General features: G+C 48.9%; 1 protein-coding gene across 5 annotated transcripts in view; it reads right to left on the bottom strand.

Moving 5' to 3' along the window:
- STK32B (serine/threonine kinase 32B) overlaps window positions 1-23522 on the bottom strand; it is a 445681-nt gene that overhangs the window by 97683 nt on the left and 324476 nt on the right. For all 5 annotated transcript variants that reach the window (XM_016951222.4, XM_024356003.3, XM_016951221.4 and 2 more), the window contains exon 5: window positions 3506-3543. In XM_016951222.4, coding sequence (XP_016806711.1) covers window positions 3506-3543 — 38 coding nt within the window. The remainder of the gene's footprint in view (window positions 1-3505; window positions 3544-23522) is intronic.

Raw genomic sequence — 23522 nt, 5'->3', positions numbered from 1 at the left:
CTCTATGTCTTTAAATTCCCCATTGTCTTGATCTTATGATCCTCAGCCTAAAATGCACTCAGCTCTTTTCCCTGCCTTGTTCTGAGACGCTGTATCTTCTTTCACTCTATTTTACCTCAATGCGTGGTATCTCTCTGCTTTTGCAGCCGGCTCAGAGACCTCAAATCTCAGAGCAGAATTAAAGTGTCCATTCTAAGACATAAAACCCTGAAAGATCAGAAAGTAAGGCAGACACTAGGGGAGCAGAGAAGCTTGTGAGAGATGCTTGGATTTTGTGTAACTAGCAGATTTTGGACATCATTAATAAAATATTAATGCATTTGTTGAATTATGTTTATATTTCATTTGAAACACAACTGACCAACTTGTTCTCTGAGAAAGTATTCAATGCAACCAATGATGGAACTCTTGAAATAGCAATACACAGTTATTGGTTTGTAAAAGGTTTTGTCATGCAGTTTACAAAAGGTGCAAGTAGATGCCAGCACGAATGGGGTGCCCTTAGGACTCATTTAGGAACACATACTGTCCTGCTCATCTTATGGCTAGGTCATGTTTCATAGTGAAGGTTTTGAAGGCATAAGATTAATTTTAAATGTTATAAACCTACAGAATAAACTGCTGTTGTATTCCTCAAACAGCCATTCCCCTCTTGTTTCTGCAGTTCTGCCCCACAGTCTCTACCACCTGTCCATCCAGGCACCTTCCTCTGTTTGGCCTTGTCATGCCTTCAGGATCCCACTGTCATGGGACTGCCTCTAAGACAACCCCGCACACACCTTTCCCTCTCCCCTCTGCCCCTGACCTCTCCTGAGCTTCCCCACACTCTCCCCAACACCATGCAACCCACCAGCGTTGGGACCCTGTTTGCCTTGTTCATCATTCTGTTAACCAGAACTTGGCACACAGCAGGTGCTCAAGAGATGTTTACTGAGGGAAAAACAAAGGCAAGAATGGCCAGCTTCGGGCTCTGCTCAAAAAGCCGATCAGCTCCCCTCAGAAGAGCAGGTAAAGGAGGGCCATGGGCATAGAATTCTCTCTTTCTCTTCTCTCCCCAGAAAGGAGACTCTTCTTTTTCTGAGCGAAATTCCCTGCTCCTAAATTTCTTTTCTGTACCACCTGCAAAGCCACTCATTGAGTGTTGGAGTGGGGAAGGGTTATCAGCCATTCACCTCACAGTATGAAATATTATATTCAACGCTCTGTCCCACCAGCTAGCAGAGACTTTTCGATGAAATGGGAGGCTGGAGAGGGAGAAGACTGCACGCAGGGGCACTTGGGGAGTGTGTGGGGTGCTGCATAGCCAGAAGGCAGGGCTGGGACACTGTGAAGGCCAAGCAGGGGGTGGAAAAAGATGAGGAGCTCAAGGGGGCAGAACGAGATGCAGAAAGAATGTGGGGAAGGCTGAGGTGGAGGCTGAGAATGGGTACAGAAAGGGAGGCGGAATGGGATGGATGGAAATCCAAAAGGCAGGAAAGAGAAAACCTAGGGGAGGCTGCCTGGGAGCAGCCCGCCTGCCTATATCTTTTGTGCAGCAGCTTCAAGGGAGCTGTGGCCAAGGTCTGTGAGGATGGAGCCAGAACTATGAAGCCAGGCAGTCCTGGGCTACCCCCATACTCTCTGTGTCACTTTTCCTCATCAGTGCAATGGCTGGCTTATTGCTATTGATGTTTCTGTCTGAATTTTGCTTCTGGACCGCTTTGCAGGGCCTGGAAGTCTCCCCCTAGCGGTATCTCTTAATAGGACAGAGCCTTGAGGATGCTGCCTGGAACCCAGCCTTCCAGACCCCTGCTTTCCAGACAGCTAAGCAGAACCAGCCTCTGTGTTTTCTCACCTCTTTACCCTGCTTCTGTGATTTGACCTTGCCTGGCCCTGAGCAGAGAAAGGGGACAGGAAGAGGGCGAGTTATCTACCCCTTCCCGAGCACTTGCATACTGTGATGGGTGGCTGACCTTCGAGTCTCACCCGAGATGAGACATTCACCACCCTGCAAGGTGGGTCAATTACTTCTGCGTCGCTGCTGGGAAGGCTGAGACACGGAGGTACAGCCACTGGCCCAAGGACATTCAGCTGGCTGGGGGCTCAGCTGAGTGCCACATCTGAAGATCCTGACTTTTAGATACAAACTGGAGACATTGCTTTTGCTTCCTTTCCAGCCTTGATTTGGATCCTCAGCTCTGTCCATGCCCCAGGCATCTTGGGGCTGCTGCTGACCTTCCATTCAGGAGCACAGTGAGTTCAATCCTACTGCCCCCAAAGCATTTAGTCTGGTTCCAGCATCTGATGCAGAGATGCAAATGGTCCCATCCACCACTCCTGTACATAGGGATGCACACTATGAGGTTAGGATGCCCCAAGCTATGCTCCTGGCTCATGGAAGGTTCGAGAGGAGCTCTGAGATAGAACCATGACCTCAGCCTGCAGAGGTGGGGAAGGAGGGTGGGGGAGCTGCGTAGAAAATGTGACACATTCATCCCTGAAGGCCTCAGCAGGGATGAGAATCCCTACTTCAGAAGAATTCGCACCTGCTCCCTCCAGCCAACCCCATGTTAGGCCCTGAGAGACGGGCCCCTGAAGCAATGCCAGTGAATTTAGTTTTCAAGGCTGTAAGTCTCCTGTTGGCATCAGCCGCAATTGATTGTCAAGTCCACTGAGCATTCTTGGTCTGAGCCCTAGGCTCATGGTTCTTAAACTCTGTGGGCATTCCATCCCAACACAGGACACAGGATCCAGAACACAGGAGCCCAGGCTTGCTGAAGCAGGACCGGGCCTGACCTCTGATTTTTACCAGGTCCCCCAGGTAATTCTGGTAAGGCCAGAGTGGGAGAGCCATTGACTTGGTGCCTTGCTACTCAAAGTGTGGTCCATGGACCAGCAGCATCAGCCACCTGGGAGCTTTGCAGACTCTGGACTTTGCAGAATCTAGTCCCATCTCAGACTTACTAAATCAGTTTGAGAAGATGCCTAGAAGATCTGTGTGCAAATAAAGGAAATTTTGAGAAGCCTGACATAGCCGATAGATGAGTAAATGCTTAGTGGATTATCAAGTATTAAGCTCTGCTTGCTAGAAATGAGTGTGTACTCTCATTTCATCCTCATGAACGCCCTGCAAGGGAGGTGCCTTTTCCCCAGTTTACAGAAAATTACACTGAGGCTCAGAGAGGTGGGTGACTTCTGAAGCCACACGTTCATAGGTGAGGGAGTTGGGGTTGGAACCCCGGGACCCCATGCTCATCCTCACGGCGGCCCTGTCCTCCTCACACGGGGATATGAACAGCAATGACTTCAGATGCGAACAGTTTAAATAACTTTGATTCAACTTACCACGGCAGGACATGGACCAGAAATTTACACAGATGTTGATCCACCAGGATTGAAACAAGAGAAGGTTTCTAGCCAATGCTAATGTCCAACTCAGCAAGACCCAACCCCCACCCCCGCACTATTTCCCAGGGCCTCAGACTTTCCACTGAGAGTCCCTGTAAAGGATTAGTAGCAGGCTTACCGTGTTCATCCAGCAGGATATTGTCTGGCTTGATGTCTCTGTAAAAGAAAACAAAGAAGCTGGCAATGTGGTTCCTGAGCCCACAGATGAGCACATAGACAAGCACCACATCAGGACAAATGCTGGAACACCCAGGCTGCTCACCTCTCCCTGACCTGAAGCCTCAGACAGTGAGTGGGAGAATAATTGGTAACATAATGGGACACCTGTGTTCTTATCGCCTCTTCTCTTTCCTGGAAGTGCAAGTAGATTGTTTGAATATTATTTCCTGAATATTCTTAATTTTTAGCCTCTCAGCTCCAGCTGCAATGGTAACAGCAGTGACTGCTCACTAAGCATGTGATCAGCACCAGCAAGGGGAAGCACCTGCCCACCTTGAGGTAGCTGAGCCATCCCACCAGGGTTCCCTGCAGGTGTCATGGCATCCACTCGAGCTCAATGAGGGTTTGGAAGTTGTCATAGTCAGAGATGGGCAAACTACGGCTCTTGGCCAAATCCAGCCCTGGGCCAGTTTTTGTATGGCCTGGGAGCTAAGAATCACTTTAACATCTTTAAAGCACTGTAAAAACAAAACAACATATACACGTACACACACCCACGGACACACAGAGGAGCACGCAACAGAGATTAATGTGGTCGTCAAAGCCTAAAGTGTTGATTATCTGCCCTTTATGGAGAAAGTTTGCTGACCTCTTTTAAGGGTAACATAGTGACCTACATGGGACAAAATCCGGGCAGAGGAGTTTCTGGAAAGTTCTGCTCTACATCACCATTATAGCAAAAGGCCTCTCAATTCCAAGTGAAACATTTTGAAGGCTGAGGCTTTGCTTTCTTTACGTCCACATGCCTGTACCTAGCACAGTGCCTGACACAGTGGTAGACACACGTGAAACACCACTGAGTATAAGGATGGAGGAATGAAAGTGAGAGAAGAACAACTTCAACCCCAGCTTACTTATTATTGACGTGTACACACTTGGCAAAGCTCTGCATTAAAACCATAGATTTTACAAATGCATAAATGTTCACTCATTTATAACAAATGTCAAATCTACTGAGACTAATGATAGCTTTCTTCAAAATAAAGAGCAACTGCTCCTGAGTTTATCAAATATTAATTCTACCTGAAAACACACTGTGGTAATTTGTAGTAATGCAATGCAATGTCTATGGGTTTGGAGATGAAAGAAGCGCTCAACCTATACATTTAAATTTTTATTTTCATTGTGACTTTTCAAGCCCATGAGTACCGAGGAGCATTGAGTACGTGGGCCCCTGCTGCCGAGGTCACAAAGCCTCCACTGTGAACAAAGAGATTACCGCAGAGACCCATAGGGAGCCACACAGGAGGGATGAACTTGAGAACTTATAAAATTAAAACAAAAGGCAGAAGACCTAGAGTCAAGTGCTTGTGGATGAAGTCAGCAAATGCTTGGTCCCTGCCCAGGGTGGCTCCCAGCAGGGTTTCTCAACAAAAGATGAGAAAAGAGATAATAAAATACATGTCAAGAATGAAAACACAGCAGCAAATGTTCAAGCTTCTCTCTTAAGGTATCACTGGGACTGAGATGATTTAATGTGTGGTGTGGGGACCAGGGAGGAGGTGGCTGTGGCCCAGGGAATGTGAGCTACAAAATGCCTACAAGGGCCACAGCCTAAAGATAGAGTTAGAGTCAGGACACAGGTGAGGTGAGGGTGGGGTGACAGACCCAAGAAGATGTGATCTGGCATACTGGGTTGAATGGTGTCCCTTCAAAATTCATGTCCACCCAGAACTTCAGAATGGGACCCTATATGGAAATGGAGTCTTTGCAGAGATAATTACTTAAGGATCTCAAGATGAATCATCCTGGATTTAGGCAGGACTCTAAAGACTCATGTCTTTATAGGAGGAAAGTAGGGGGAGGGATTTGGATGCAGGCACAGGAGAGAAGAAGGCCATGGGGAGATGGAAGCAGAGACTGGAGTGATGCAGCCATGAACCAGAAACGCCTGGAGCCACCTGGAGCTGGAACAGGCCAGGGACTGATTCTCTCCTGAACCTTCAGAGGAAGCACAGCCATGACTCCACTTCGATTTTGGACTTCTGGCCGGAATTATGAGAGAATAAATTTGTATTGTTTTAAGCCACCGATTTTGCAGTAATTTGCTGTGGCAGTCCCCGGAAGCTAACACAACTGGCACGGTGGAAGGAGAGCTGATAGAGTTGAGGGCAAACCTCAAAGGGCAGCTAGGGCCCCACTAACCACAGCATGGCCTTGGACAAGCCTAGGGCCTGGCCACGCCCCCACATCCACATTGCACCGGCGCACAGTGTCTCATATCCTGAGAACAGAATGGGGCACGGATGTGGCCACCTTGGTCCCTAGACCCCACAGAGCCAAGGAAAGGGGCTGTTCTGTTTGGGAGAGTTCAGCCCATGATCTAGACAGTCTGTGTTCCAACTCCAGTCTCACTTTTGACTACCTGCATGATCTCTGCCTCTGCCTCAGTTTCCTTTGCTGCGTGGATTAAATACTTGATACATAACACACATTGCTTCTGTGTTGGCTCTTAGCACAGAGTGGAATCTCCAGCATTTAGGGGGTGTCCCTTTTGCGGTCAGGAAGGACACGTCGTGAACGAGACAGACCCAACTGAATGGAGCTTGCATTCTAGGAAGAGAGGCACACCAGAAGGCACATGAATCAATGGCAGGATTGTAAGTTGTGGCAGGTGAAGAAGGCAAACCAGAGTCTAGAAAAAAGACTAATAGAGGGACCCTAGTTTTGGTAGATGGTCAGGAAGACCTTTAAGAAGAGGTGACATTGGGTTGACATCTGAATAGCAAGAAAAGGCCAGTGTGCATCATGTAGTGAGCAAGTTCTCATTTTGCAGATGAGGAAGTAGGAGGATGAGAGAATAAATGATCTCACCTGTGACGTGGTTCTAGCCATGGAAGCTGACATAGGTGATGGGTGTCACCGCCTTAACTCAGTTATGTTACAGGGCAAACTTGGTGGGATGGCAGTCCCGGGATTATGTTACATTATATGACTCTGTCTTGGCAGACTGGAGTGAGAGCTCAAGACATGAGCTGCTGTGTGGAGCCAGCCACACGGTGGGGAATGTAGCTGTCCCTGGGAGGAAGAGTGACCGCTGGCCTATATGTAGCAAGAAAGCGGGACCCCAGTCCTGCAGCCATAAAAGCTGAAATCTGCCAACAACCACAAGAGCCTGGGAGAGAACCCCACCCCATGTTCCAGAAAGGAGTGCAGCCCGGTGGGCATGTGGATTGTAGTTTTGTGAGATCCTATGCAGATGATCCAGTTAAGCCCACCTGGACTCCTGGGCCACGGAAATGGAGGGAAAATAAATGTGAGTTATTTTAAGTTGTTAAGTTAGTGGTAATTAGTTTCACAACAATAGAAAACTAATTCTCTAGCTATATGATCTTGGGCCACTTACTCTCAGCCTTGTTTTCCTCATTTGGGAAATGGGAACAGCAACAGCCATCTCACTGTTGCTGAGTGTACAATGAGATGACATTTGTTCAGCACTTCACACAGTCCCAGTGCAGTGTGGAAGAAGTGCTGAAATAAGTCACAGTGATGGGACTGTCATTGCTCTTTCAAAAGGAGCTAGGGAGAACTCAGAGGCAGACTGGCAGATTCTTGAGCCTTTAGCAAATTAGGTCTCTTTCACAGGAGACTGCTGGGCAGATGCCTGCAAAGCTGCGTGGAGGAGATGGAGAATCTGAATCACTTGGGATTTAATAAGAATAGCATTTTATGGGTAAAGCATCTTAGCAGAGCCTTTAGTTTAGCCGGTTTCAGGACCATTTCCTCCAGCTCTATTTTTCACATTGATCATATCTCAGCTCCAGCGCGTCATCCTGTTGAAAACAGGTTTGAACGTTCAGAAAGGGCATCAGGAGCATTGCATGGATGGGAAGGCGGTGATGATGTTTTCTGAGGACAGGCCCATAACTTCAGAGTTGGGCAAAATGACACTTTGATGGAAAGTATGCATGCAGGGCTATAAAACCCGGTGCTGCTCTTGAATTATTCCCCAGCCCTCAAATAAAACAAAGCATAAAATGTCAGCTGGGATATTTTAAAAAACAGCATAGAAATGGCTCTGATCCAGAGGTACCCATGCACAGACTGTAAAGCAGGGCCACCAGGATGTTTCTGCATGTGTCTTTTGGCAGGGGGCTTCTCAATATTCTATGCTGGCAATCTTATGCAGCAGTAAAGAGAAATACAAAAACCTGGAGGGGAAAGCTAGACTAAGTGAAGTAAAAATCTGCGGCTATTTTATAACTAGTGAAGGGAATATGCTATCCATATGCATGCAAGAGGGAGAGGGAGGTAGCAAAGGACAGCGAAGAGAGACTTGAGATGCAGTCCTGAGTCTGCCTCTTGCTGGCCATGCAGACAGGAGAACGCTGCCCTGGGTGAGTGATAGGGTTTGGATCTGTGTTCCCGCCCAAATCTCATGTCGAATTGTAATCCCCAGTGTTGGAGGAGGGGCCTGGTAGGAGGTGATTGGATCATGGGGGTGGTTTCTCCTGAATGGTTTAGCACCATCCCCTTGGTGCTATTGTCATGATAGTGAGTTGTGATTGTTTAAAAGTGTGTAGCACCTCCCCCACTGTCTCTCTTGCTCCTGCTCCCGCCATGTAAGACGTGCCTGCTTCCATTTTGCCTTCTGCCACGATCGTAAGTTTCCTGAGGCCTCCCAAGAATCCAAGCAGATGCTGCCATGCTTCCTGTACTGCTTTCAGAACCATGAGTCAATGAAACCTCTTTTCTTTATAAACAACAGTCTCCAGTATTTCTTTATAACAACATGAGAATGGACTAAGACAATGAACATTAGCTTCCTCACTTATAAGTTGAATAATAATGCCCTCTCTAATGGCTACAGTGAGGATTGGATGAGATGGTTCTGATGACAACAACCAGCACAGGGCCAGGCACAAGGAAAGGCGTGATTGTTAATAATAACAGAGTGGGGCAAAGACATTTCAGTAGGAGGTTGAGCCAGCAGAACAGGCACTGGGGAAGGATGACCAAAGGCATTTACTGGGGGTTGGGGAGGAATGGGAGGGCTTCACCTTGGCTGTTGACCTATGCCTTAGCCAACTTGAATGGGACTTGGCACCCATCCATCAGCAAGCTGATGTGGGATAGGATGCTTAGAATCTGTCATTGTATTGGCATGGATCATTCTCCTAGAAACTGAGTGACAATTAAGAAATGACAACACATCATCTCTACTCATTAAACATTACTTCTTTCTCCCTTCTGTCTCCTGCTTCCTGTGGATGTGGGGACCAAGTACAAACAGCAGCCCCCAACACGGTGCTTCAGTGTTAATAGCAGTCCTGACAGTATTAACAGCTAAACTTTACTGAGTGTTGGTTGTGTGTCAGGGACAATCTGAAGTGTGTTATGTGGATTTAGCCATGTGCAGTGTGGCTATTTGTTACCAGGTGCTGGGGAGGCACTCCATATGTCATTATCTTGACACAACTCTTAGAGATAGGTATTGCTACTCCTATTTTACTGATAAAGAGAGAACTATTTACAGAGGGTCAGTGGTATGTCTGGTTCCTCCTTGTGATTTGTCAAAGGTCAAACACCGGTAGAGGTAAGACCTACTCTCATGTTGGTCTCTAGATCAATGTTCTCTCTCTGTGGGTGGGGAAATGAAAAAAAAATAAATTAGGAATAAATTAGGGTTCCCAGAATTCTAAAGTAGGCAGTAATAATCTGAGGAACATGCTTATAATAAAGATCTGATTTGATTTTTAAATTAATTAATTATTATTTTCTGAGATGGAGTCTCGTTTTGTCACCCAGGCTGGACTGCAATTGCGTGATCTTGGCTCATTGCAACCTCCGCCTCCCGAATTCCAGTGATTCTCATGCCTCAGCTTCCCAAGTAGCTGGGATTACAGGCGTGCACCACCACACCTGACTAATTTTTGTATTTTTAGTAGAGACGGCGTATCACCATGCTGGTCTCAAACTCCTGACCTCAAGTGATCCACCCGCCTCGGCCTCCCAAAGTGTTGGGATTACAGGCGTGAGCCACCATGCTTGTTCTGATTTGATTTTAAAAAATTATGTTATTCACATTTCAGGAAACTTATCATTTATTACACCATCACATGCAAGGTTGCATTTCTTTTTTAATATGATTCAAATATCCTTACAACGCACAAATCTGACCCTGTCCCTTCTCTACATAAATCCTCCTAATGGCCCTGCAGTGCCTATGGTGCTGGTGCAAGACTCCAGATTTGATGTTCCAATATAATCTCAGAGATGAAAAGTGAACACTGAGATGTGCTTGTCAACTTTAAAATCTGACAACTAAGGTCATTAACGATAACCACCAAGTGCTACCATCATACACGCATGAGAGGGGAGGCAGAGGGAGCCATTCTAGCCCAGAAGAGTCACAAAGACACAATTTTAGATGGAAGCACAGTTGTCATGTGTCCCAGGCCCATTTGTGGTCAAGTGTTTAGAAAGCACTGATCCAATGGCCAGACTCCAAAGGCCTTCAGGCATTTCCTGATGTGGCCAGTAGGCCTGACCCTCTGCACCCTGTGGCCCAGCCAGGCCAGACCATCTTGCGTGCTCTGGGTGCCTCGGTCTTTCCCTGGCCTTATCTCTGGATGCCACATCCTTTTCCCTACTGAACTGTGACCCAGGTTTCAGGACACAGCTCAGTTGCAATCTTCTCCTGGGATATTGTCAAGGGTTGCAAAATTCATGTCTACCCAGGTACCTAAGAATGTGATCTTATTTAGAAATACTGTCTTTGCAGGAAACTGTGTGTCTATATGTGCCAGCAAATAGTGTCTTTGCCAGAAAACTGTTACTTGGCTAGTAAGGTAGTTCTGTCTTGCATCTAAGTTAACAGAAGTTGTCCTGGATTAGGCTGAGCCCTAAATCCATTGACTGGTGTCTTCATATGAAGAGAGAAAACAGGCCAGGCACCGTGGCTCACACCTGTAATTCCAGCACTTTAGGAGGCCAGGGAAGGTAGATCATGAGGTAAGGAGATCGAGACCATCCTGGCTAACACGGTGAAACCCCATCTCTACTAAAAATACAAAAAAATTAGCCAGGTGTGGTGGCGGGTGCCTGTAGTCCCAGCTACTCTGGAGGCCAAGGCAGGAGAATGGTGTGAACCTAGGAGGCGGAGCTTGCAGTGAGCCGAGATCGCACCATTGCACTCTAGCGTGGGCAACAGAGTGAGATTCCGTCTCAAAAAAAAAAAAAAGATAGAAAAGAGACACAGGTAGACACAGAGAACGCCACATAAGGACAGAGGTAGCGTGCGGAGTGATGTATCTACCAGCCCATGGCATAGCACAGATTGCTTGAGACCACTAGAAACTGGGAGAGAGGCAGGGGACTTCTCTCTCAGAGCTTCCAGGAGAACCAATTGTACCAACATCTTGATTTTGGACTTCTGGCCTCCCCTCCTGAACTGTAAAAGAATACAGTTCTGTTGACTAAAGCCATCTAGTCTGTGCTACTTAAAGACCTTCTCTGACCCCCTGCACCTCCCTGCTTTCCTATGTCCTGATACTGATGGTACAGCTTGACGTTGTCCATTTACTCCCTGCTGCCAGGAGACCAGGTACACACAGAGTAGAAGGCCACCTGAAGACAGAGGCAGAGGGACCAGGAGAGCACCAGCCCTCTGAGCAGGGCCAGGCTGCTATTCAGAAAAGGGTTACTGAAAATATGAAAAAATGAAAGACCTTACATAAGGGCTGAACACGGCCTCCTCCAACTTTGAAGCTTGTGAAGCTCCCGGGGTCCTCAACCCTCTGGGACCTTGACTTCACCCTGACAAATGGGGCAGGAAGCATCAATGTGAAAGGGGAAATTCTGCAGCTCCTGTCGATGGACACTCTACCCAAACACCCATTATAACTGGGATGGCTGTGGCCGGGCCATGGCCAGCAGAGCTGAGCCCTACTGAGTGTGTCTTCTTTGCCAATGACTGTTCCAGGCACTCGGCATGTGCTCCTTGTGTAATCCTCACAACTACCCATATCAGGGACTCACTCACCACTGCAGTAACAATCACTACAAATGGAGTGAGTCCAAACAACACACCTTCATTCTCTCACAGTTCTGGAGGGTGGAAGTCCAAAGTGAACCTCAGGGGCAAAGAGTAAACCGGCTGTGTCCCCTCCTTCTGGAGCCCACAGAGGAGCTCTGTTCTTTGCCTTTGTAGGTTCTAGAGGCTGCCCAGGTTCCCTGACTGCTGGCACCCCCTTGCAGCACTCCCACCTCTGCTCCTGCAGCTACATCTCCTACTGCTTCTCTGACCCTACTATCTGCTCATTGGCAGGAGCCTTGTGATTCCATTGGGCCCACCTGGGTAATCCAGGAGACTCTTCCCACATCTTGATCCTTACCTAAATCACATCTGCAAAGTCCCTTTTGCCCTGTAAGGTGACACAGGCACAGATTATAAGGATTAGGATGTGGCATCTTTGTGGGGAGCGGGGCATTTTCAGTCTATTGCACAGCCCTTCCAGGTAGTGTGATGGATTGAATGGTGTCCCTCCAAATTCCTATGTGGAGGTCCCTGTTCCCAGTGTCTCTGAATGCAACCATAGTTGGAGACAGGGCCTTTCAAGTGGTGATTAAGGTAAAGTAGAGACATTAGAGTGGACTCAAATCCAATCTGACTGGTGTCCTTATAAGAAGAGGAGAGTAGGATGCATGGAGAGACATCAGGGGCCTGTGTGCAGAGGAACGGTCTTGTGAAGAGCAGCAAGAAGGCAGCCATCTGCAAGCCAAGGAGTGAGGCCTCAGAGGAAACGAAACCTGCTGGCACCCTTATCCTGGACTTTCAGCTTCCAGAACCGTAAGAAGATTAATTTCTGTTGTTTAAGCTGCCCAGCCTGTGGTATTTTGTATGGCAGCTTTAGCAGACAAACACAGGTAGGCAGTATTGTTACCCTTATTTTACTGGACAATGAAACCAAGGTGAGAGGAGTCATCATGGAGTCTGTATGTGGGACAGCCAGGATATATCAGTTAGAGATCCGTGACTTAATTTGAAGGCATGGAAACAATTTTTTAAATGTACACACAGCCCAATAATGTAGTTCTGTCTTATATCTATTGTAAAACCCCATGCTGCTACTCAAATCATTTTCTTCTTGCTTTGTCCTTTGGGAGAGAAAATGCATCCAGTCAAGCCATGCTTGGGGGTTGTTGATTTTTTTTTAATCCTGCAAAGAACAAACATCAGCCTGGATGACAATGATTAATTCAGTTCAAAAGCTGTGCCACTCCATGGGGCCTGGATGTTAACTTGGCTACTAAGGCAATTGCATTCAGCTAATTATTCCCAAGTATATCTCAGGGAGATTTCAAAGGTTTTGGGATTCACAAATATGTGCAAGGATGCACCAGGGTCAATTAATTCCTTCATGAATGGGGGAGCCCCGTGACATACCTCCCTTGGCCCAATGAGGGAGTCATCTTCTTAAGAAGCTTGGACCTTCTCGGTCCACGCAGCCTGCACAGACCCACCCATCTCAGTTTTCTTTCTTTCTACTTCCAACTAGAACACTAAATTGCAATGATAGATCCGTGAGTCAGCCTGCTTCACCAGACCCTGAGCTCCCCAAGGCTGGAGCCATGGTAGTAGCATGTGGAAAACAATAGAAGGGTGTGGAGAGCTGGGGTCCTACGGTCCTGCAGTGACTGCAAGGCAGCCTGTGAGTATGGGTCATGTCCTGAAGCCCCTCACACATGAACAGCAGTTCAAATCCTTACTCCAATACTGTGTGGGTCTCAGTTGTTCTCATCTGTAAAATGGGAATAAAATGAAATAATGTATGTCAAGGACTTATTCAGTTCCTAGGATATAGAAGTTGCCCAATAAGTGATGATTAGTTCTCCCACCCCCTGCACCCATCCCTACTTAGCAGGGAGTTTAGAAGGAAAAGGAGGTTGCAGAAAGAAACATGGAGGAGTTGACGCCAAAATGATGATGACCATTTGTCACATTTGTGCAGTTTTGCAGTTCACAAAGCCCCTTCCCATACTGTGATTTATTTAATCCACCTGCCAGCCCTAGAGACCCAGCATTATCTTCTTTTTGATGGATGAGGAAACTGCAGCCTGGAGAGGTGAAGCGACTTCTCCATGGTCATAGTTAAAAAGTGGCAGAAGTGGCCGGGAGTGGTGGCTCATGCCTCTAATCCCAGCACTTTGGGAGGCTGAGGCAGGCGGGATCACCTGAGGTCAGGAGTTTGAGACCAGCCTGGCCAACATGGTGAAAACCCGTCTTTACTAAAAATACAAAAATTAGCCGGACATGTGGCAGGAGCCTGTAATCCCGGCTACTTGGGAGGCTGAGGCAGGAGAATCGCTTGAACCCAGGAGGCAGAGGTTGCAGTGAGCCAAGGTTGTGCCATTGCACTCCAGCCTGGGTAACAAAAGAAAACTCTGTCTCAAAACAAACAAACGAATAAAAAAACAAAACAGTGGCAGAAGCATGATGTGAGCCCAGCTCCTCTGATGCCCATCTGGTGCTCTTCCATTTCCATCCTCTGGGTGGGGCAGAGATGTTAGGGGCAGAGTCGCTTGACCGACCTGTGCATGCTTCAAATACACCAGGGTCCTGTGTCTGCGTGCATGGCTGGAGTGCCCTCCTCCAGCCCCCAATCTCTGCCTGGTCAACTCCTCTGCACCCGTCAGCTCTCAGTTTGGGCATCACTCCCTCTGAGAAGCCCTCCTTCAAGCCCTGGGTGCACCAGGTTGCAGTCTGAGTTTTCCCTGTACCTCACTGCATGTCACTGGCCTGGCAGTGAGCACAGGGTATATGTGCTTGTGTGATTATCTGACTGACGCTTGTCCTTCCCAGTAGGTGCTGAGTTCCATCGAATCAGGTCCCATTCCTAGATTTGCAGCCCTGGCACAGCATCCAGCATCCAGCAGGTGTTCAACAGACACTGGTGGCGTTATCCCGTCTGTAAATTTGTCATGAGGCAACCAGAGAGGCCCAGGCTTCCGTACAAGGCCAATCAGCGTCAGGTCCTGGCTTGGGGCTCAGGCCCTGGTCCAGGCTGGGGTCCTTGAGCGCTTCCTGCTGACAGTTAATCATAGTTAATTGTGAGCCCCAGCTTTCCCAGGGGCCACCGCCCAGCTCTCGTCTGATGTCATTCACGTTCAGCAGTGTGCTCATCTTGCCATGATCACATGGTCTCTCATTTTCCTCCTGGATCCAGCCTTCCCAGCGGGCTCCAAGTGGCTGGGTCTGTGAGATGCTGCGACTCTTCGAGAGCTTCTTGTTTCTGTGAAGATGCTCAGGCCACAGCCTCATGTTCCTCATCCAGCTTTCTGAGGACAATGCGGGAAAGATTTCAAGTTCGTATCAAGGCTGAATCCGACTCTATCCACGTGACTTCTATTGGAATCCGAGAGTTGGACCCAATGGAGGGTCCAGCCACCACCCGGAATGACCTGGTCATTTTCCCGATGAGGGGACCTATGTTTAGATGAGTTAAGTAACTTCCTTCGAGTTGTCTGGGAAATTAGTGCCAGAGCTGGGATTTGAAATTTGCTTTCCTGACTCTTGTAAACTTGACAGTGTGGATTTTATCTGGGTCATTGGGAAAGGTATTTTAGAGCCAAAAGGGATCTAAGAAATAATTGTGTTTCTCCCTCTCCTTACAGATGAAGACAATGAGGCTGAGAGATGTTCAGTTACTAGGTCAAATTACAAATATGTGCGCTTCAAGCTGGGCTCAGGTCTGGATCAATCTTTCTCCATGGCCAGTGCTCTTGGACCATCAAGAATTACCTTTTCCTGCTTCTACCATGGCTCCCACTCCCCCTCCCTCTGGCCCAACATTTCCACCCTGCACTATGCATGGGCTCTGGACTCATACCAGCCAGGAGCTCTTTCCAGCATTCAACATATACTTACTGAGACCTGCCTTCTGGAGCTTACCCAGGAGCTAAGAAAACAAGAGACAGTCAAAGATAAAACTGCATAATATGATACGCTGAGGGAAATAGAGGGGGAGAGTGAGGGTGCTGTGTGAGAGACAGACGGCTGGGAAGAGTCCAGGGTGTACAAAGGCCAGGAACTGTGGGCCAAGAGCTGTGGGTGGAGCCTGTGGGTGGAGCTCTGCATGGGAAATCTGGGTAGGGGCTATGGGTGGGGCTGTGGGTGTAGGTGGGGCCTGTGGGTGGAGGCTGTGGGTGGGGGCTCTGGGTAGGGGCTGTGAGTGGAGCCGTGGGTGGGGCCATGGGTGGGGGTTGTGGGTGGAGCTGTGAGTGGGGGCTGTGGGTGGGGCTGTGGGTGGGGCTGTGGGTGGGGAATATGGGTGGAGCTATGGGTGGATCTGTGGGTGAGGTTGTGGGTGGAGCTGTGGGTGGGGGCTTTACATGGAGCTGTGGGTGGGGCTGTGGGTGAGGCTGTGGCTGTGGCTGCGTGTTGAGGGTGTGTGGGGGGGCTATAGGCCAGGAGAGGTGGAGCAGCACAGGAGGCTGTGTGGGTTCCATGAGGATGGACTGAGTGCAGGAGCCTTATATCTCTGCTCTAAGTGCAACAAATGACCTGGAGATCTTTGCAGAGGAGAAGGGTTACACACCACACCTGTCTTCACAGCAGCCCTGGGAGGAGTGTGGTCATTTCATTTCCCAGGTGATAAAATTCCAACCTAGTAATCTTGCCGGAGCATGCCTGGCCTCTGGAAACACTGCCTTTCCTGATGTAGCCATCTCCACTTGTGGGAGCAGAGGGAGCCAGAACCCCCAGCCAAACACCAAAACCCCCCTCCCTCCAACACTCACAACCTCAGCATGGTCACCCACCTTGGGACCATGCCCTTTATCCCTTTACATGGGCACGGGGCTTCGAAGCCACTCTTGTCTCCTGGAATCCTGTCCTAAACACAGGCACATCCCCCCATCTGACTTCTCCCCTCACCTGCCCTGACACCCAGACCTTCTTCTGTCCCCCCGGAATTCACGGTCAGCATCAGGTCCCTCTCTTCAAACATTTCCCCCACCCTCTTGCCTTAATCTAAACCCGCCTGTTCTTCTCCCCCATTCCCTCTAGCTCTGGCCAGGAGGGAAAGCCTCACCCTTGCTCCTTCCTACCCAACCCCTACCATCTTGAGAGTCGGGGCCATCACGTCACCCGTCTCTTCCTTCCTTGTTGCAGTCTCCTGTGGACGCTCGGAAAAGTCCCACCACGCCTCGAGGGTTTCACTCCTGGTCACTGTTGCCATCTGCAACACAGTTCCAGCAATGACCCTGGTGATGGCAACAACCGTGTGACTGGGCATCTGGCCTCTTAAGTTCTTGACTCCTCTTCCTCCCAGGATCTCGATCTCCACCTGCCTCCGCCACTCACTCCATGGCCACACCTGGCCTCTCCTGTCTCCTCAAACATCCCACTCTGGAATCATCACAGCCCCTTCCTTCTGTTTCCTGCAATTCTTCAGTCCCACGGGCACCCACAATCCACCCACCTTTTACCTCCTTGCTATCCATCAGGGTCATCACCGACTCCCCCAGCCCACACTCCATGGTCTCTCACTGAAGTCACGCCTTCCCACATCCTCGACTCCCTTGCCTGTTCACCTGGCGGAACCCAAAGCCTGGTTAATTTCTACTTCCTGATGACTCCGCACTGCGCCCACCCAGCTGAACGTGGCTGCAGAAAAATACAACCAGGGAATTGAGTTTCCCTCTAAATGCCCAATCCCTAACAGTGTCTCTGTGGGTCCTTTGAGCTGCCCCAACCCTGGGATATCCTCCTTGTTCATTCATTCTCCATTTTAGAGGGCATTCTCTCTCTTTTCAAACCTCCAGCACCTTTTACTCCCCAAGTCTCGGTGTCACCATTGACTACACTGTCCACACCCCACATCTGCCTGAATAGCAAACCCTGCTGCTTCTACCTGCAGAGCGTTTTCCCCTCCAGAGTTCCTGCATCTTCCCTTTCCTCTCCAGCCCATGCTCACCAGGGCAGAGCTGTCAGCCTTTGCCCACACCCTTCTTGGGACTTCTCCGTAGAGTAAAACCCAGGTACTCTCAAAGGCTTCCAGGGCCCTGATGAGCTGGGCCTACCCCCTCCATCCTCCTTCCACTCACTTCGTCTGGCTGCACTGGTCTGCTGAGCCAAGCATTGTCCCCCGCTATGGCCTCTGCCTTGCTGTTACCTGGCCTGGAAGGCCCATTCCCTAGATGTGCACAGGACGCCTCCCTCTCTCCCTGTGATGATCGCCCAGCTCCCCGGCGCTCCCTATCACCTCCCCTCCTTCATTTCTCTCCATGCCCTTATCATGCCTGACACTGTATCCACGTGTTGTGTCTCTCTCCCCATTAGGATATAAAACTATGACAGCAGAGACTTTACCCCCCCACTGTTGTATCACAAGGACTCACAACAGAGTCTGACACAGAAACATTCAGTGAAGAGCTGCGTGGATAGTTGAATGGATGAATCAGACACAGCCCCAGAGGTCCAGGACTCAGGATGGCCCTGCCCCTGCTGATGCCTCATCACCTGTCTTTTCAGGGTGAGTCCACTGCCTAGTGGTTTCAGAAACAAGGGTCCGTATTACCAGTGCAGCACCCCAGGCTGGTCACAGCCTCCACCTCTGTGGCAGGGCTGGGTGCCTGCATTTCCCACAAGCCCCTGTGCAGTTCCAATGCCTCCTGAGGATTGAGAGGCCCGCTCTGCTTCTGGGCAAGAAAGATCATCTGAGCTGGCTCACAAGAGGATGCTACGAGTCCTGGGCTCGTTCAGGGGAGGATTTTGTTTGGAATTCTTAGTCGCCAACCCCTGGCACATAGGCATAGCCTCATTAAAACATGAAGCTCCAGTGGTCAGCTCGGATTCCTCTGGGAGCCGGTTGGGATGACTGTCATAGCTGTTGAGTCCCATGGGTAGGTGGAACCAGGAGCCAGGCATGTTCAGTTTGCCTCGTGTGACAGGGGAGGGCAGGAGCATCACCTCTTGAGGCACAGCACGAATACGCACGTGGGAGTCAGACAAGCTGGCGCGGTGGGCACAGATCAGCTGAAAAATACGCACCCTCCAGGACCGGACACACACACTCACCTACCCACGGCTGACTGCAGGGCCCAGGGTGGCCCCACAAAACCAGAGATTTCTCTTTCCTGATTTTACTAGAAATGTGGGAGCCCTGGTTTGAAAGCAGAGTCGACGTGGAGACCTTTCCGGTGAATTAATATTTTAAGAATTGCTATTTTTAGGGCCCAATCTCTCTGTGAGTATCCTCCAAGGGGACATGCTGCCAAAACGCGTAAGAGTCAGAGAGCCCTGGCTGTCGACACTGGAAGGGACCTTAACTCTGTATGAAGCAATAGCCCCAGGTTCCTGACCTCTCTGAGCCTCAGTTTCCTCATCTGTAAAGTGAGCTAATCATGTCCATCTGTAACGGCTGTTGTGAGAATTAAATGCAATGTTGCATAAAAAAGAATGAGTCCAGGCTTGGCATATGGTGAGAGCTTAATGAATACATCAAACATTTAAACATGATCAATTTCCAAATAAGAAAACCTTGCTCGGGAGAAGAGAAATACCAGACAGAGTCTTACAGAAAGCAGTAAAACTGAGACCGGGATAAAAGCTGGGGTCTTTTTACTGAGAACTCTTGGGAATTTTGCTCTTTAGGAAGACCACAGAGCGGGACCCCTGACCACAGACAGGGACCAGGGGACCTTCTCACATCTCCCTGCATTCCTGCCACCCAAGGGGAAGGAGGACACAGATGAGAGGGAAGGAGCCAATTGCCCTTGGAGGAATGCAGATGACCCCAAGGCGACATTGTGGCTGTATTATCCGGCACCGTTCACAGCACTTTACATGTATTATTTCATTTGATTCTCATAGCAGTTTTCTGTGGTGTAGGATATGCTGACTCATTTTGTTTATTTTATAGCTAAGGAGTCTTATGCTCAAGGAATTTGAGTGACTTTCCCAGGGTCACCAGCGGGATGGTTAACTTTATGAGTTAACGTTGACAGGGCCACAGTACCCAGATATTTGTGCAAACATTCTTCTGCATGTTTCAGTGGGAGTATTTTTGGGTAAGAATAACATTTAAGTCAGTTGACTTTCAGTAAAGCGCATTGCCCTCCATAATGCAGGCAGGCTCATCCAACCCGTCAGAGGCCTTAACAGAACGGAAACTGGCCTCTCGCAAGCAAGGGGGAATCGTGCCAGCAGATGGCCTTTGGATTTGAACTGCAACATCAGCTCTTTCCTGAGTCTCCTGCTGGCTGGCCTGTCTGCAGATTTTGAACTTATACCTGCAGGATCGCATAAGCCAATTTCTTAAAATAAATCTCTCTCCCTCCTTCCTTCCCTCCCTCCTTCATACACACACATCCTGTTGGTTCTGTTTCTCTGGAGAATCTTGACTACCACACTCAACTAGTAAGTGATGGAAGAGCCAGGATTAAAAAACCAGACAGCTGCTTCCAGAACCCATTACCATCTTTACAGGGCCCCAAGGACACAGGGTGGGAGCAAGGTGGGGGCAGATATGGCAGAGCCACTTTCAGAAAAAGAATTGTATCACAAATAATCCATGTGCCATTTCCTGAATTCACACCTCTGGGTAGCGAAGGCAAGAAGTAAACAGAGTCCCATATAGGATGGTGGAGGGACAAAGATGGCCAGCCCCTAGCATGTGCTGACCACATTTTCCCTGCCACACTGAACTGGCTGCTGCACAGGCATGATCTCATTCAATCTAAAGCCCCTTGGGGCTGTGGGGATTGTTACTGTGTTAGTGCTGCAGATGAGAGGGCAGCTGCTGTCTTGGTTGGTGCTCAGCTGAAGACACCACGAGAAAATGCTCCCTCCAACAGCATCAGAGAGACCTGGTTTCTAAGCCTGGCTCTGTCTCTTATCAACAATCTGACCTGGAGACTTAAATTCTCTAAGTCTAGCTTCCTCATCCATCAAACAGGGACAGCAGTTCTTCCTTGAGGTGTAGAACTAAAGAATAATGAAGATAAAGGACCCAAGGTCACAGCACAGTTCCTAACCAGGGAGTCTTGGGAAATCATCTATTTCCATTCATTCTATCACATATTCACAGCTTACTGTGTGCCAGGCACTACTGTCTACTTAAAATACAGTGGACGAAACTCAGGCAAGTTCTTACTTGCATGGAGATTACATTCCAGTAGGGAAAGACAAGGAATGGGAGGAAAACAAATGATCAGCATGGTCATTTACACTGTGTAACTGCTCTGCAAATTGCTTCCCAGGTCGTGGGCCAGAGAGTTGGGAGGATGGGAGGGCTGCTGGAGAGGATAATGATGACATTGGCACTGACAACTATGATGAGCTGCAGGACCTTGAACAGGCGCCTTCCCTCCTCTGAGTCTCAATTTCTTTACCACACCATGAAGATCTAAGCTCTACTTGTAGGCTGTTGTAAGGACTGCATGATTGTAGGTAACAGCAGTGTCAGCTACAAAATGGGTGGAGTCCAGTGCAAAAAGAAAATGCGGGGCCCTTTGTTCAAAGCTTTAAGGATTTCAAATGGCAAGTACCGGGCATTAAATCAAACACGGACCCTCCTTCATGTGGGGCCCTGTGCCACCAGCCACCCTGGTAAAGGCATCTGCGTGTCATGGGTGCTCAGTCCCAGCTGCTCCTATGGGGTGGGACTTGCACTTCCTGCTTTGCACACCATCAGGGTAGCGAGAAGTCGCTGGCTCAAGGTCCCATTAGTGTGGTGCTTGGACAGGATTCTTCTCCTGTGAACAAAATATCTGTTCACAAAATTAGACATAGCATCAGGAAAATTCCTGTACCTCTTCAGAGTAATGCTCTTCTATTTCATAGTATAATTTTAAATGCAGAAGCCTGGCCTTTTGCATTCTCTTGGGTAGCGTTGGAGAGATTCGGGAGGAGGGCTAGGAGGGAAGCGAGGGCCTGGATTAAATAGATCAGGGTGTGCGTGGCCATGGGGATGGGGTTGCTCTGACATAGCATGTTCAGTTCCATTTTCTTTTTTATCTGCTAAGTGAAGAGATAATGAAATAGCTTACAGCCAGCTGCAGGATGGGTCTGGTTAGGAGTGGCTTCACCAGAATAACAAACATATTCAAATTGTCCCTGAGAAGCAAGCAGTGGGCTGGGGAGATGCTCTGCGCAGTGAGCATAGCCCCGTGATTGAGGCACTGGTTTTCCTCAGGGCCTGTCTCTGACGGTGGCAGCTACAGCTGCAACCCTGGGAGTCACAGTGCCATAGCCTTAAGCTGCTCTGAACTGTTCCCAGCTTGGCAGTCATCGCTAAGGTGATCCCAAAGCAAGGTGATCCCAAAGTTTTATCATGTGCAGCAGGAGAAGAACAGAATGCTGCTATATCAAAACACCACGAACCGGGGGCTTAAGCAACAGACTTTTCTTTCTCACCATTCTAGAGTCCAAAAGTCCATGATCAAGGTGTTGGCAGGGTTGGTTCCTTCTGAGGCCCTTTTCCTTGACTTGCAGGTGGCCATCTTTGCCTTGTGTCCTCCCACAGTCTTCCCTTTGTGTGTGTCTGTGTTCTAATGGCCTCTTGTCGTAAGGACACCAGGCATATTTTGTGTATTAGGGCCCATCCTAATGACCTCACTTTAACTTAATAACCTCTGTAAAGACCTATCTCCAAATGCAATCACATTCTGGGGTACTGGGGGTTAGGGCTTCAATGTATGAATTGGGGGTGGTGGGCACAATCCATCCCACAGCACTCTCTCACAGGACTTTTATGTGGAGAGATGGGAATCCCATGGACCGTAGGGTACCAGGGTGGGGGAGCCTCCTGCTCTGGACACCTCCTGGGGAATAGAGAGCCCAGGAGGAGCTGTGTTTCCTGAAATCAAGGAGGGGAGCATGCAGTCAGCACAAAGACAAGGCCATTGGAGAGTGTGGGCCATGTGCTGGACACAAGGGGACCCTGGTGAAAGTTCTGGAAAGAAAGGCAATGTGGGGAAGGGCAGCCCGGGGTAGCACAAAGGCCGATGCCACAGGCTTTGGAGACCAGGGTTCCAGTCCAGCTCCGCCGACAGTCTCCTAAGGAATACAGTAGATGCCCAGTCATTTGCTACTACCAAGCTCATCATTATCACTGACCAACAGGTAGGGAGGGGGCAGTCTGGTTCAGGGCTAAATTCTGGGATTTCTCTCCTTGGTGCTCCCTTCTCCCTGACCTTAGTGTTGACCCTGGAATCTCTTTCAGAGCTCACCATCAGCACAGCCAGGGCCTGACCTCTCTCCACAGAGCTTTTTGTCAGCCATCTCCTGGGGTCTCACAGAGGCAGGGTAGAATTGTCACCCCTTTTGCAGATGACGCCTTTAATGCTGCAAGGATGGCAGCAGCGTGCCAGGATCACAAGCCCCAGTTAGCAGTGAAGCCCAAGTTTTCGGGATGGGGCTCCAAGAAACCCTCCCCGTCACAAACTCATCTACCCAGCCAGCGTTTCTCAAAGAAGTTTCCACCAACCAGCAGCAGGTGTGCTGACTAAAATGCAGAGTCCATTCTCCATGATGTGCTTATTTCACACTGCATGTCTGTATCAAAACATCTCATGTACCCCATACATACACACACCTACTATGTACCCATAAAAATTAGAAAAAAATGGGCTTCCAAACCAGTGGAGAAGACAAAGGGCATAACAAACCCTATCAATACTATAGAATGCAAAAAAAAGAAGAAAACAGAAAGATAAAGGGCATAGGAATTAGAAAAAAACAAGTTCAAATGTATCAGGAATCATGATAATTGTAAATGATTTAACTCACGTAATAAAGGAAAAAAATAAAATAAAATGCAAAGTCCAGGGCTACGACCCAAGCACAGGGCTTCAGAATCTCTAGGAGCTTGGCTACTGGTCTGCCTTTTGCAGATCCAAGTGATGGATCTGCAGCCTCAAGTGTGAAAACCATTACCATGGACTGTCATCCTTGTCCCCGCTCATCAGTT

This window comes from Pan troglodytes, chromosome 3 (assembly GCF_028858775.2).
Source record: "Pan troglodytes isolate AG18354 chromosome 3, NHGRI_mPanTro3-v2.0_pri, whole genome shotgun sequence".
Classification (NCBI taxonomy): domain Eukaryota; kingdom Metazoa; phylum Chordata; class Mammalia; order Primates; family Hominidae; genus Pan; species Pan troglodytes.
Note: the sequence above shows the minus strand (reverse complement) of the source record. Positions and strands in the feature narration are given on the sequence as shown.